This window comes from Stegostoma tigrinum, chromosome 3, assembly GCF_030684315.1.
Source record: "Stegostoma tigrinum isolate sSteTig4 chromosome 3, sSteTig4.hap1, whole genome shotgun sequence".
Taxonomy (NCBI): Eukaryota; Metazoa; Chordata; class Chondrichthyes; order Orectolobiformes; family Stegostomatidae; genus Stegostoma; species Stegostoma tigrinum.
Window position 1 is genome coordinate 59,069,430 of NC_081356.1, and position 16,758 is coordinate 59,086,187.

Genomic DNA, 16,758 nt, shown 5'->3' on the forward strand with positions numbered 1-16,758 from the left:
AACACATGTACGCGCTCATGCACACACACAAAAAGCTGGAAATGCTTTCTGCAGGGATTAACTTGGGAGGAAAAATCTCTTTTGACCAAATTAATTGTTAATCCTGTTAAAAGGAAGTCTTGCAGAAATCTTTGAGGGAGATCAGCTGTTTTGGCTTTACGGCTCTCAAACAAATGCTTAAGCAGGTTCTTCAGAATGCTGGGAAAGCCTAACCTGGAAACCTTTTCTGTTTTTTTTTCAGACTATGCCTCAAGATATGTGACTTTTAGACATTGTCCTTTTTTTTAATGAGGGAAAGTGTCCCAATTTCAGTTGCCTCCTTTTAACAAAAAAAGCTCCAGGTATCTCCTCTGCCTTTCAGATGAACTAATTTTCGTAATCCGTCAGACACAATTCCTCGAAAGATACCAATAATAGAATTGCTTTCATAATATTGCTTGAGTTTAATCTTTACAATAAAGCTTCTTGCGCACCTGTTCAGCAAGAACACTGAAGAAAGGGATATTTTCTAAAAGTCATGTGTCTTGAGTTTAGTTGAGGTATAATTGTTTAGTTTTCCATGTATAAGTAAATTTAGTTGTCACAATTCTTTAAAGAGAACTGTGATATAGAATCTGTAGGCTGCAATTATTTTCTTCATTGTTTTCTTTTACAGGATTGCCTTTCGGTGAGAACCCTGGATCCTCTGGTCAATATTTCTAGCCTCATCATGAGAAAATGTTTCCCTAAAAATCGGCTTCCTATTCCAACTATCAAGAGTGTCTACCACTTCCAGTTACCAATAATCCCAACAAGTGGCCCTGTAGCTCAACTGTATAGCTTACCTCCTGACAGTAAGTTTTGAGAACTCTCAACACTCTTTCCGAAACAGAAACTGAAGTAAGCAACCAGAATATTAATAAGTGAATATGAATGCATGATGTATGTTGAGAATAAGGCAGAGAGGAAAGTGTAAATTGGCCAAAATTGCATTCCTTACACACAGGGACATAAAATGAACATTGTGACTCAATTTGGACAAATAAAACGGCAGCATAGTTATGCAAGTTATTAGTGTACTTGTCATTGGTTTTGCTCAAATCCACCAGTATTCACTAAGGTATCTACAGGATAAGAGAACTATTTCTAAAGATACACATCCTTTGTACTTCTAGAGCAAACTTAGTTTTTGACTCCAATAAATAATTTTCTTGTAAATATGTATTCCTCTGTATACCCACAGGCATCTGTGTTACGTTGTCCTCCACAGGAATACATCCCATATATACAAATAGATAATGACTGCATATTAAGCTCTGGGTAGTTAAAGTATACTGCGGCCTCCAATCTAAATTGCCAATTGGCTAATTGTTCCAATCTAATTGCCCATGGTATCCAAGGATGTGCAGGCTAGCTGGATTAGCCATGGGAAATGCAGGAATACAGAGATAAGGTGAGTGGGTGGGATGCTAGGTAGACAAACAGGAGGCTGGAAGAACACAACAGGCCAGACAGCATTTGGAAGAAAGAAGCAGGCAGGTTTTGATAATTACCCTTCTCCCATTCCTGAAAAAGGGTAATACCCAAAACTTTGACTGCTCCATTCCTCTAGATGCTGCCTGGCCTACTGCATTCTTCCAGCCTCCTGTTGGGCTACCTTGGATTCCAGTTTCTGTGGCTTTTTTGTCTCTAGGTGAGATGTTGTTTGGAGGGTTGATGTGAATTCAGTAAGCTGAAAGGCCTGTTTCCACACCGTAAGGATTCTATGATTTTAATCCTCCTTTATATACTGTTCTTAAGGATATGTTCAATTGTGAGTGACAGAGAATAGACAGTGAGTCATAGCAAGAAGAGGCACTTATTTTATGTTACAAAAGACAGTTTATTGCATGATAGCGTTAGTTCAAAGTTACAATGACTAGTTAAGCATATCTACTTCAGATTAGCAGGAACCTGGCATGTCACTTCTGATCCACTGGGCTGTCATGCAAGACTGCATGATTCTCCACCCAAAACTTAGAAACTATCAAATTGGGTAGAATTTATTGCAATTTCAGTATTAATGCTTTCAAAACCATTACCTTTTGGAACTATTAGAGCTATTCGTTTGAAATACGATATGGTAACATTTAATGACCATGTTGGGTGATCGTGACCACGGATTCCACAATTACAACATAGGGTCATATCAATGTAGAAGCAGGAGTGGCCCATTCAGCCCATTGAATCTGCTGTGCTGTCCATTACATCTGCAATTGTTCACCTACTCTTGACTTTTTCTCACACAACTCCATAACCCTTTTCATCATTGGTATTTATAAATCTGTCACCACTTCTTTAAGCATACTTGATGATTGAGCTGTCACAGCCCTCTAGCCTAGAGAATTCTAAAGATTCACTGTGCTGTTTTAAGAAAAATCAGTTTGTATTGGTCTTAAATGGCTTTAATCTTATTTTGAAATTGTATTCCCCAGCTTTAACACCCCAACCAGGAAATAAGTCTTAGCTACCTGTCTGTCCCTTAAAAGTATAATGTAGGTTTCAGTAAGATTCTCTCTCATTCTTGAAAAATCCAGATAATACAGGCTGTTTGGCCAGTCTGTATTCAAATGACAGTCCCATTATCCTAGTAACATGCCCAGTGAAAGTTTATTGCCTTTCCTCTATGGCAGTTATATCCCTCATAAGGTAGAAAGATCAAAACTGCCCATAATATCCGAGGTATGATCTAGCCAAGGATATACACAGTTGAAGCAAGATTTTGCTATGACTGCTTAAATGTTCTTGTGATTCTCCCTAAATAGTCGAATGACATTTGATACCATCCAATCTACAGGGTTCATTAAACTTTGGAAGATGATTACTAATCCACCCACTATTTCTATAGCTACCTCTTTTTGGGAACTTAGACTTCGGTCCCATTAATTTCTTCAATGCAGCCTTCTTACTAATTCTAATTTATGTAAATTCCTCATTCTTGCCCATTCTCCCTTATTGTTTGGATTTCTGATAGAATTTACAGCATTAAAGGAGATGTTATGGTCCCTCCTTCCTATGCCAGCTATCTGAAAAAGCTACCATTTAGTTCCATGTCCCTGCACTTTCTAGGAACAAAAAGCCATCTCACAAGGTAATTGCACCAAGAACAGTTTAGGCAGAATTAACTGTGACTAGATTAATGTATTTTTGTTAAAATCATTAGTATAGCGGAATTGAAGGAATAGTAAACCTAATTAGTACCAGAGGTGGATGACGTGAATTTATTATCAGTTTAGTATTTGAAAAAAAGATCAGATATGTGGGCTGTTCACTCAAGTTCTAGGATGTTTCAAAAACACTAAGTGAAGACTAAAATTCTCCAGAACTCAATAAAACATATTGTATTTATAATCTTTCATACTCATTTTCTTTCTTAGATCATGCCTTTCTTAACCAAGAGATCAATGTAAACTGATATCTGTTCTGTCCCCCTCCCAGTCCTTTTCTGTGGCTGTAATTACGAGCACCATAGGGTTTTCTGCCCTTCTGTTTTTCCATTGCAATCAAAGGACACCCTCTCCTGTGCTCCGCCCTCCGTATGTCAGCATTGAGAGTCTGGTAACTAGCCATTTTGAGGAGCCAAGATATTCATCCCCAAACTGCTATTATGTGATGCCTTTCCTTCCCTTATTCCAATTTTTAACTCTGAACATTTGTCATGAATTCGGAATTCACATTCCCAGGCAGTCCAAGAGGCCTGAAAATAAATTTTAAAAAACACAATTACATAGAAAATGCAAAAAGTGGCAGCAATAAAACTGCATCTGTGTAGAGTGAAATAGTGAACAATTCAAATGTGAATGTTAACACTTCCTTCACAGATGTTATCTGACCAGCAAGGTTTTTTTCTAGCAGTTTCTGTTTTCACTTCAGATTTGAAGTGCCCACAGTGTTTTGTTTTTATGGTAAAAGTAATCATCATAGACAGTACTTGTGTTTTGTGTCTTGATTTACTTGAATGACCAATTTGTGGAAAAATAACTTAAGGAATGAATGCTTTTATAAATTTTATTTTTTACATGTGTGTGTATTTTATGCATTGACACTTATATTTATTTACTATTGCTTCAGTAGTTCCAGAAAGCTTCACAATGCTAATTACTGTGTCTTTCTGAAAAAATATGCATTTTATTAAAGCTTTTCATCTTGGTGTTATTACTGTTCATTTTGCACCCAGCCAGCCTCTACTTGCAAAACTTAAAACGCAATGTCCAACATTAGATAACAATTGTTGAATGATTCCATGTACAAACAACTACTCTGACAACTGTCTCTGAGTGAGTTATACTCTGACAACCAATTTAGGAATGTCAGTCAGGCTCATAGTGTGGTGCAGTTGCACTTACTGGCACCTACAAAGATTAATGCACAGGCCCTTGTTCTTTGCAGGCAGAAAAGCAACGTCTGTTTTTCGATTAACAAAGCTCTCTGGTTCATTGGTCAAGGCACTGGCCTGAGAAATCAGAGACTTCCTGCCGGGTTTAAAATTTAAAGAAAGCTTGGCAGTTAATAATCAGTTACCATCTAACTTGCGCATTGTCCTTGGCAAGGCCTGTACCAATCAGCATCCACTTGTCAACCAATCAACACTCACTCAATCAAGCAGTATAAATGTGGTTTTCCATTTACTTCCATACTTCTTGCGAATTGCCTTGATGCTTCGACTGAATGTGTCTTTTATTTTGGCCATACTCAAATTCTGTACTACCAAATGCCTGTTTGTACTGTTATTCTTGGAATGTGGATGAGTTTGGCAAAATCACATTTAGTTGACTTTCCTCAGAGGAAAGACTCATCACCACCTTTAACAGTGTCAGTCAATGAAGAACTTGTCATTGTTCAAATGTAAAGAAGTGGTGAGTCCTGCGCTTGTAGTATTTATTTCCCAGCTTGCCAGGCTACTTTAGAGTGTGTTAAGGGTCAGCTGTGTCATGTATATTTCCAATATCTTGTTCTCAAGTATAGTAATAGGCGAGGAGTAATGTACCTTCACTTGTTAGTAAATTGCTGTCCTTTTGCTGTTCTTTTCTAATGTTTTTGGAACTAAGATTGAGATCCTCAAAAGTAAACTTGAATAACATTCCTTTTACTGCCATCTCTTTACATTAGAGCATCTCCATTTTGATTAGAAAAATTTGAGATTCACAGGGACTGGAATGATATTGTAAGCATAATTTGTTTGTACAGTACTGTTAATGAAATTGTACATCTTTTTTCTAGTTGAACTTCTCAGAAAGGTGTGTGAATTCCTTGCAAAAGTAATAAAAGATTCAAAAGTATAACAATCATTTTAATCCATTACCATTTAACATATATCACAGTTGACAAATATAAAGTAGCAAGCTGATGCAGGTGAGAACCTATTGAGTAACAATGAAAGTAATTTTTTGTTTGTAGAGTTGTGAAATATAATTTTAAAACTTTGCAGAGACAAAATGATAAATTTGAGAATGACCGTTAAACTCTCTTAGTTATATTGACAACTAAAGGGAGCAAGTTCTTTGATCTTAAAAAAAAGGAAAAACAGAGGATGACATAAAGCTGAAGTAATATGCTAAGGTTGGTTGGAATGAGCATTGGGCTAATTAAGAAACCATTCTAATAGTGGTTACAGATAGTACGTTTGTCACAATTATGGGGAATAATTACGTCAAGAGGCCCTACCTTTACAAAAATGATTTGCTAACGCAGTGAACTAACTAATTATCAGTCACTACTTTAGATTTTTTAGCATTAAATGTTTTAAATAAGCAATGTACTTGATTGAATATTTTTTAACAAACCTCTGCATTGTTGTTTAGATTTTGCAGACGTTTTTAAACCTCTTTTGTTTTAGTTGATGATGTTGTAGATGAAAGTGATGACATCGATGACACTGAAATAGAAACAGACAATGAAAATGAAGAAGAAGAAAAAGATGAAAACAAGAAGGTGCTGAACTCATTTGTTTGCAAATTACATGAATTTTAGATCAACGCCAAGTAAAAAGAAAATTGCCTTCAAGATATATCAGATTTGATGGGAAAGAGTGATGAAATAAATTGGAGGTTGTAATCTATTGGATGTGCAACTTTCATCAGAAATGTACATAACAAGCAATAAAAGAATTGTTTGAAAAAGATAATTAGTGAGCCAGTGAACAGTCAAAAAGTATTTGAAAAATGTCATAGCTTTCCTAAACAATGGTTCCCAAACTTTTTTGGGTATTTCTCCCGTACAAGACACTTCCAGCTTTGCTGAGTACCATACATCTTACAATTTAAGCCATGTTCATTTCTGTCATTCGGATCAACAATGTTTCTGATTCCTCCAATTTTGTCACTAACAGCTAGTGTCTCAAGTTTCACCACTATTTAGAAAGTGTATTTACTGTGACCATTGCCTCTTTGAATAATCATTACAGCACACAAGAAAGCAATTGACCAATCATGTCCATGCTGACTTCACATACTGTCATTCCCATGCCATCTTTCCACATCCCAGAAAATTGCTTCTCTTGGGATAGTTAGACAACGTAAATAGATTTATGATAGTGAAGGAAGCTATTCTGTGCATCATATCTGTGCCTGGTGAAACATGAACCACCCAGCTTAATCCATTTTCTAGCACTTGGCCTCTCCCTCTGGAGGTTACAAGACATCAGGTGCATATCCTGACAATTTTTATATGAATTGAGGGCTTCTTCGTCAACTGCTTTTCCGCTGTTCAAAAGTGAGTTTCAGATATCTCCTACTCTGTGGACAAAAACATTTGAAGTAACCCCAACCTGTCCAATTTTTGTTCAAATTTTGTTCCACATTTGGTAACGTCCTTGTAAACATCTGTAAGGGAAACTCATCCTGGTCCCAAAAGATGACAGAGAAACTACTGGTGGTGGTTTAAACTGAGGGCCACCATGCTGAAGGGTGCGGTTGAGAAGGTGGGACCTTAGCCAGTGTGGGAATTGAACCTGCATGGGTGGTGTCGCTCTGCATTGCATCCATTAAACATCTGTACCTTCGAGTGCAATGACATTATTTTTGCAATGAGATGACCACAACCTCATGGAGTACTCAAGTTGTGGTATATAGTTCCAGAATAATCATCTTGATCTTTCTTACATTCTCTGCCTTGTTTAATAAAACCAGACTAACTATTTTTAGGGATCTGCGCACTGAGGTATTGCACTTCCTTGACACATTTCTGTAACCTTGTATTTATTATGTTTGCTTTGTTTTGCCCTAATATTTACCACTTTCCTGCCGATCTTACCAATTTATTGATGTACTTTACCCACTTTGATGTTAACTACAAGATCAAATATTTTTGCATTATCTGCAAAATCCACATTCAAGTCTCTCACATTTGAATCCGGATCTTTCTTTCATACTGCAAAAAGCAGAGGACCTAGGACAAAACCCATAGAGCTCCATTGGAAACAGCTCTCCAGTTGCAAAAACACCTGTTAACCATTACCCATTGTTTTCTGTCACTGAGTTTAATTATTTTATCCAGCTTACTACATTCCTCTGAGTCCCAAGAGCTTTCATGTATTTTGGTACGTGGAACTTCATCCTTCCTAAAATTCCTGTAGACCACATCACCGGGCCTCCCTCATCAATCTTCTTGCATCCGCCTCAAAAATGTTAGTCAGATTCAATCTTCTCTTGAAAAAATCCATGCTGACTGTCCTTGGTTAATCCCTGTCTTTCTAAACGACAGTTCATCTTGTCCCTCAGAATTGGTTCTAAATGTTTACCTACCACTAAGGTTACATTGAGTGGCCTGTAATCATTCTATCTCCTGCACTGTTTATGAAGAAAGCAATAATTTTTCAGTCCTCCCAACCTTCAGCATCACATATGCATCCAGTAAGGATAAGAGAATGACTGCCAGTGCACCTGCTGTTTCCTCCCTGGCTTCTTTCAAAAGCTTGAGGAACATTTCTTCCAGCCCTTGTGATTAATCCATTTTAAAAAATGCTAATTCCCTCATTACTCCCTATCTCCATACCTTGTTCAGATTGAATGTTTCACATTCTTCTTCAGCTACAATGCCTGCATCATTCCCCTCTTTTGTGAAGAAAAAGTATCTGAAGGCAGCATACAGTCAACCAGATTGTATCATGTCTGGAGTCACATGTAAGCCACATCATTAGTGAACCAGATGGGTTTTTGTGACAGTCAGCTTTGGTTCAAGGTAACTATTAGGCTTGCTTTTTAAAAGAAAATAGAATGTTGACCAGTACAGCTCAGAAATAGGCCCTTAGTCCCACCATGTCTGTGCTGACCTAAACTGATCCTATCTGCCTGCTTATGGCCCATTTCCCTCTATTCTCTTCCAGTCCATGTCTCTGTCTAAATGCCTCTTAAACTTTGACAATGTATCTGCTTCTACACTTCACCTTGCGGTGTGTTCCATGCACTTGCCGTCCTCATGTAAAAAAAAACACTTTCCTCCCATATTTCCTTTAAACTTTTGCCCCTAGTATTTGACATTTCCACCCTGGGAAAAAGACGGACTATCCACCCTGTCCGTTGCCTCTCATAAATTTATATACTTCTGTCAGGTTGCCCCTCAGCTTCCAATGCTGTTTTGAAAGCCATCCAAGTTTGTCCAATCTGCCTTTATACTTAATATACTCCAATCGAGACAATATCTGGGTAAACCTCTTTTGCACCCTCTCCAAAGCCTCCACATCCTTCCTACAGTATGGCAGCCAGAACTGCACATAAAACTGCAAATGTGGCCGAACTAAAGTTTTATTCAACTGCAACATGACTTTGCCAACTCTTATATTCAGTGCCCTGACTGTTGAAGGTAAGCACTTCAAGCCCCTTTATCATCTTATCCACTTGTGTCACCACTTTAAGGGAGAATTGGACTTGGACTCCAAGATCCTTCCATATATCAGTGCTCCTAAGGGTCCTGCTATTTAGTGTATGCTCTCATCTTGACCTCCTAAAATGTATCACCTCACACTAGTCTGGATTAAACACCATCTGCAGTCTCTGTGCCCAACTTTCCATTGATCTACATCGTGCAGTCTCGTCTGGTAACCTTCATAGAACAATACAGCGCAGAACAGGCCCTTCGGCCCTCGATGTTGCACCGACCTGTGAACTAATCTAAGCCCATCCCCCCACACTATCCCATCATCATCCATATGCTTATCCAAGGACTGTTTAAATGCCCCTAACGTGGCTGAGCTAACTACATTGGCAGGCAGGGTGTTCCACGCCCTTACCACTCTCTGAGTAAAGAACCTGTCTCTGACATCTGTCTTAAATCTATCACCCCTCAATTTGTAGCTATGCCCCCTCGTACAAGCTGACGTCATCATCCTCGGAAAAAGACTCTCACTGTCCACCCTATCTAATCCTCTGATCATCTTAAATGTCTCTATTAAATCCTCTCTTAGCCTTCTTCTCTTCAATGAGAACAGACCCAAGTCCCTCAGCCTTTCTTCATAAGGCCTTTGCTCCTGACCAGGCAATATCCTGGTAAATCTCCTCTGCACCTTTTCCAGTGCTTCCACATCCTCCCTGTAAATGGGGCGACCAGAACTGCACGCAATATTCCAAGTGAGGCCGCACTAGCGTTTTGTACAGTTGCAGCATGACATAACGGCTCCAGAACTCAATCCCTCTATCAATAAAACCTAACACACCGTAAGCCACCTTAACAGCACTATCAACCTGGTTGGCAACTTTCAGGGATCTATGTACATGGACACCAAGATCCCTTTGCACATCCACACTACCAAGAATCTTTCCATTGACCTGGTATTTTGCCTTCCTATTATTCTTCCCAAAGTGAATCACTTCACATTTATCCGCATTGAACTCCATTTGCCACCTTTCAGCCCAATTCTGCAGTTTATCCAAGTCTCCCTACAACCCGCAACATTCTTCCACACTGTCCACCACTCCACCGACTTTAGTATCATCTGCAAACTTACTAACCCATCCACCTCTGCCTGCGTCCAAGTCATTTATGAAACTGACAAACAGCACTGGTCCCAAAACAGATCCTTGAGGCACACCACTAGTAACCGGACTCCAGGCTGAATATTTTCCATCAACCACCACTCGCCTATTTACAGAAAGCTAGTTTCTAATCCAAACTGCTAAATCTCCCTCAATCCCATGCCTCCATATTTTCTCCAATAGCCTACCATGTGGAACCTTATCAAAGGCTTTACTGAAGTCCATGTACACCATGTCAACTGCCCTACCTTCATCCACATGCTTGGTCACCTTCTCAAAAAACTGAATGAGGTTTGTGAGACATGACCTGCCCTTGATGAATCCCTGTTGACTATCTCCAATCAAATTGTTGCTTGATAGATGATTATAAATCCTATCTCTTATAATCCTTTCCAAAACTTTTCCTACAACAGACATAAGGCTCACTGGTCTGTAATTACCTGGGTCATCTCTACTGCCCTTCTTGAACAAGGGCACAACATTTGCAATCCTCCAGTCCTCTGGTACTAAACCTGTAGACAATGATTTCTCAAAGATCAAGGCCAAAGGCTCCTCCACCTCTCCGCGAGCTTCCCAGAGAATCCTTGGAAATATCCCATCCGGCCCAGGGGATTTATCTACCTTCACACCTTCTAGAATTGATAACACCTCCTCCTAACTAACCTCAATCCTTTCAATTCTAGTAGCCCGCAACTCAGTCTTCTCTACAATATTCTCCTTTTCCTGAGTGAAAACAGATGAGATATAGTCGTTTCGTACCTCTCTGATCTCCACAGGATCCACACACAACTTTCCACTTCTGTCTTTGACTGGCCCTATTCCTACCCTAGTCATCCTCTTATTCCTCACATACCTATAGAAAGCTTTAGGGTTCTCCTTTATTCCACCTGCCGATGTCTGCTCATGTCCCCTCCTTGCTCTTCTTAACTCTCTCTTTAAATCCTTCCTAGCTAATCTGTAACTCTCCATCGCCTAATCTGAGCCATCTCGTCTCATCGTCACATAAACCTCCCTCTTCCGCTTAACAAGAGATACAACTTCTTTCGTAAACCACAGTTCCCTTACCTTATCACTTCCTCCCTGCCTGACAGGGACATACCTGTCAAGGACTCGCAATATCTGTTCCTTAAACCAGCTCCACATTTCGATTGTACCCATCCCCTGCATTTTGCTACTCCATTCTATGCCTCCTAAGTGTTGCCTAATCACATTATAATTGCTCTTCTCCCATCTATAACTCTTGCCCTGTGGCATGTTCCTATCCCTTTCTATCGCTAAACTAAACGTAACCGAATTATTGTCACTCTCTCCAAAGTGCTCACCTACCACTAAATTAAACCCCTGGCCTGGTTCATTACAATGTACCAGATCAGTGTGGCCTCCCCTCTTGTCGGACCTCTGACATACTGTGTCAGGAAAATGTCCTGCACGTATTGGACAAAAACTGATCCATCCAACATTCTAGAGTTATAGCAATTCCAGCCAATGTTCGGGAAGTTAAAGTCTCCCATAATGACCACCTGGTTCCTTTCACTCCTGCCCAGAATTGTTTTGCCAATCCTCTCCTCCAGATCCCTGGAACTGTGCGGAGGCCTATAAAAAATTCCCAGCAGTGTGACCTCTCCTGTCCTGTTTCTGACCTCAGCCCATACCACCTCAGTGGATGAGTCCTCATCAAAAGTTCTTTCAGCCACCGTTATACTGCCCTTGACTAACAAAGCCACACCTCCCCCTTTTACCACCTTTCCTGATCTTAATGAAAGATCTAAACCCTGGAACCTGCAACATCCATTCACTATCCACAACTCCACCAACTTTCATGTTGTCTGTAAACTTTCTAATTAAACAATGTACATTTTGATTCAAATCATTTATATCTATTGCAAACAACAGACACCCCAGCATTGAGCCTTATGGAACACCATTTGGTCACAGATCACCAGTCAGAAAAACACCCGTCCACAACTACCTATGACCAAGCCAATTTTTTATACAACTTGCCGACTCACTATGGATTCCATTGTGACTTAATCTTCTGGACTAGCCTACCTTGAGGGACCTTATCTGATGCTTTGTCCAGAAGATTAAGTGCCACGTGTGACTCAAACCTGTGTCTCCAGAACACCACCCTGGGAGGTTTGCATTGCTAGGCCAGTGAAAGTAACACTCAGCTAGCATCTCCCTGGCAATAGTCTGGAAATTACTACTTTTGAAGTCCTACGTTTTAATAACTTTTCTAAGTACTCAAACACTACCCACAGGATGTAAGGTTATTTTTTCTATGTCTGTCATTGTTAACTATAAGGACCATGACTTCTGGCATTTCAGCCTCCCTCTTCAGAATATTCTGCTGCCACTTAATGACTCCTTTAACTCTTGCACCGGAGATGTAGGATACTGTTCTTGGTTCACATCAGTGTTTGCACAAACATCTGTCTGATGTCCTAAGCACATAATCCCCAAGAACTATTGTTCTCTCAGTCTTTCTTGTATCTTACTGTATAGCTAGGCCACCTTTGGTGTTATGGACTCGATTTGGCTACACCACCTGGATGACCCTTTACCTTTAATCAGTCTTTATCTCCATTCTGGTTAGAAAGTGAGATGAAATCAGAGGACTCCGACACTACTTGCCTGTGCTTTTTTTAAACTGTCTGGTGGTCACCTATTCCTTGTCTCCCTACGTACCCTTAGACTGTGAGGTGACAATGTAGGAACATAAGAACTGAAGTTCGCCATTCAGCCCCTTGAACCTGCTTTGCCATTCAGTAGGATCAAGGCTGATCTGTTACCTAAATTCATTTGTCTGCCTTGGGTCCATAACCCTCGATACCCTTCCTTAATAAAAGTTTGTCTATCTCAAATTTAACAATTAATGGCTGTTTGAAGAAGAGAGCTCTAAATCTTCATGACCCTTTATGTATAGAAATGCTTTCTAATATCTCTCCTGAATTGCCTGGCCGTAATTCTCGGACTATGTCTCCAGTTCTAGAATTTTCAGCAGTGGAAATAGTTTATCTACCCTGCCTTTCCCTGTCAATATCCTGAAAACCTCAGTTAAATGATTCCTTAACCTTCTAAATTATCGAGAATAAAGGCCTAATTTGTCTAATCTGAACTCATTACTTAACCCCTGAAGTCCTGATTTTATCCTTGTAAACTAATCCATCTAGCCTGCACATCCCTGGACACTATGGGCAATTTAGCATGTTCAGTCCACCTAACCTGCACATTTTTTGGACTGTGGAAGCCCACACAGACACGGAAAGAATGTGCAAACTCTACACAGAGGGTGGATTTGAACCCGGGTCCCTGGCAGTATGGGGTAGCAGTGCTAACCACTGAGCTACAGTGCTGCCTCATACTGGATAATTATGTAAAAGTAGGATTTTTGATTACTGTTTAAAAGAAAATCTCAATATATTCCAACTTATTATCTGTATTGTTCAGAACAACTTTGTCTTTATTTTGATAACGAAATTAAAATTATGTTAATTAAAATTGTAAGGGGCAGTTTGGACTAGTCTGAAGTGCATCCATGGCTTGCATTCATCTGGAACTTGATTTTGCCCGTGGTTGATTCTAATCAGTCTTTAAGTGCTATTTGTAAAATTTCAAATCTTGTTGTGTATAAGTTATGAAACATTTTGTTTTAGCTGCTCAGAATATGTTTTTTAAAAAATGTAATATGTTTAGTAAAAATTTCCAGACTTTGGAAATAGAATTATACTTACAAATATGGGAAGGAATTGAAAATCAACACGTTAACAAAGTTCCATTCTAATGATTAAAAAAAACATTTTCAGTGATGTTGGAGTTCTGATAAAGAAGCAATAAAGTGTTTTAAAATAAAGTTTTCACTCATGCAGAATGATGATATTGAAACGGATATTAACAAGTTAAAGCCCGTTCATGAATTGGGGCGACCAATAGAAGAACTGGAAGTATACAAACAGTTTTTCCCAGAGCTTACAGAAGACTTTCAGGTAAGGTAAAAAGAAAATCAGTTCTACTTTGTACACTTCTATATGAAATGCTTCAGAATTGAGCAGCATTGCGTATTTTAGCTTTTGCTTGCCCTCCCCTTGGTGTTGTCAAAACCTAGTTCTATATCTGTAAAATCTGTTCAGTAAAATTGTGCTGAACTATGTTCTACAATAAATGAGGTAGGATAGACATGAAAAGTCAACAGGGATGATTCCAATACTGTGGAATGTTTGAATAGACATGCACATTGATGTAACTGTTCGTGCTAGTATGCAGCCTTTTGAATTGCTTTACTGTATGCTGAGTGAAAATCTGCACTATCATTTCACGAATTGAAACGTTGGTTTCACATGGATGGTATAAACGAAGGGTAAAGCTGCCAAATGTAACTGAAATAAACAGCCAAATGGTCCATTTTAACAGATCTCGTGAGCTGTTTTTAGTAAACCATACCTATTTTACTTTTTCAGCTATTTTAGGACACACATTTCAAGAGATCATGAGTGCCTGACTCAGGCATATAAAATAACATTAGATTAATATCAGTGACCAACTGCATTGCTGGTTCCTATGCATATTTCTCTCACCATTGGTAGCAATGTAATGCAAACTGACTGAATTTTCTACCAGATCTGGCTGCTACCATTTGGTGAATGTGGCACATTTTTATTGGTGTGCCTGTCTGCTGAATGAGATTTGTGACTCTGGTATGGCAGTCAAAATATCTCAACAAAAGAAAAGAAACAGCTGAATTTGACAACAATTAACTAGCCAGTCTCTCCTGTCTCTTAAAACGTTGGACATAACTAAGATCACAGACCCTGATGCCATCCTATATGTGTCGTAGAGCTCTGTGTTCCAAAACTGGCCAATTTCCTAGCTAACTGTTCCATTGCAGTGGAATATTAGCACCTACTGGATAATGTGGAAAATTGCTCGTATTGTCTGTAAAAGGCAGGGCAAATCAAATCTGGGCAAGTACTATATTATGAGCATACTCCCTGTCATCCGTCATCTACATTCCTCTCAAATAGCACTTAGCAGTTTTTCACTCACTAGTGATCAGTTTCAATTTGTTGCAACTTTCATCCAAACACGGGCACAAGGCACTGGTTCTGAAACCAAAATTAGAAACTATGATGTGATAAATAAGAAGCAATATATTTAACTCTGAGCAAATCTGGTTATAACTGAGGGACTTGAGGTGAACTAATTAAATGAAAATAACTCAAAAATATTATATACGCAACAAAATATTGGTTGGAGTGAAAGAGATCTACAGCACAGTATAAGGCTCTTTTTCTCTTCACATTCACCTAGTCAAAAACGCCCACACAACTATTCTAATTCTGTTATCCAGCAGTTGGCCATAGCCTTGTACACTTTGGCATTGAAATACATAAGGGTTTCTGCCTTTGCCACCCTTGTAGGCAGTGAGTATGAGAGTCCCACCATCCTCTGAGTCAAAACATTTTTCCTTACCTTTCCTCTAAAATTTCTGCCCCTTGGCTTAAATCAATGCTGCCTCGTCACCAATCTCTCCAATGTTTCTGCTTGCCTACCACTTCTGTACCCCTCATAATTTTATACATCTCCATCATGTCTCCTTTCAATTGCCTCTGTTTTGACGAAAACAACAGCAATCTGCCCAATTTCTGTTCATAATTGAAATGCTTCAGCAAAGGTAACATCCTGGTAAGTCTCTTCTGTATCCTCTTCAGTGCTGTCGCATCCCTTCTATAATGTGAAATCCAGAACTGCATGCAATACTGTAGCTGTGGCCTAACCAACATATCATACAGTTCCTGCATAACCTTCCTGCTCTTAAACTCTATACCTTGACCAATAAGGACAAGTATACATTTAATACCTTAATCACTTTATACACCTGTTCCGATACCTTAAAGGACCATGGTAAATCACACCAAGGGTCCTCTGATCGTTGGTGCTTCCCAAGCTCCACCATTGATCATGTATTGCCTTGCCTTGTTTGCCATGTCCTATACTGGTGCATGACTTCTCTAATGTGGATACATAAAATGCACAAATTGGGAACTGTAGTTATTGAGTACAGCAACAAACAAAATACGAGCAGGAATAGACCATTCGGCCCTTTGGGCCTTCTCAGTATGATCATTGCTGATCATCCAACCAGGTACCCCACTTCTACTTTCTCCCCCTATCCTCCATATATAAGTCCCTCTTGAAAGCATTCAGTGATTTGGCCTCAACTGCTTCCTATAACAGAATTTCACAGGCTCACCACTCTGTGGATGAAAAAATTTCTCCTCACCTCAGCCCTAAATGGCCTATTCTGTATCCTTAGACTGTCACCCCAGGTCTGCAATCCCTGGTCATCACTAACATCATTCCTGCATTTACCTTGTCATTGGACATGCCATTCGAGGAATCAGGTAAACATTTGTTGCATTCCCTCCATAACCAGAGCATCTTTTCTCAGATAAGACCAAAACTCTATTATTTTGCTATGTTTCTGGTCAACAAGGTTTTAGGCTATTTCAGAATGCTAGTGAATATAACATGAAGAGGTTCCGGTTTCTGCAGATTCTACTTATTGACTGGTTTTGATGCAGTGATCACAGATGTAAAGCCAAGTATTAGGCTTTACTTACTGTCCATGTTAGAGAGAATATCTCTTTGTTTATACTTCTCTTGCCTTTAAATCTGTTTTTTCTTCATCTACTTCACTATCTTAAAGACCTGGAAGAACATGTCTTGTTTAAAAGGATTGCTATGATTTCAGCTGATCCTGTTATCAGAAAAG

General features: G+C 39.2%; 1 protein-coding gene across 1 annotated transcript in view; it reads left to right on the top strand.

The window, feature by feature from the left end:
• agtpbp1 (ATP/GTP binding carboxypeptidase 1) overlaps positions 1-16,758 on the top strand; it is a 289,350-nt gene that overhangs the window by 161,474 nt on the left and 111,118 nt on the right. Inside the window, exons 12-14 of the mRNA XM_059644629.1 lie at positions 656-833; positions 5,855-5,949; positions 13,856-13,972. Of these exons, the coding sequence (XP_059500612.1) occupies positions 656-833; positions 5,855-5,949; positions 13,856-13,972 (390 nt within the window). The remainder of the gene's footprint in view (positions 1-655; positions 834-5,854; positions 5,950-13,855; positions 13,973-16,758) is intronic.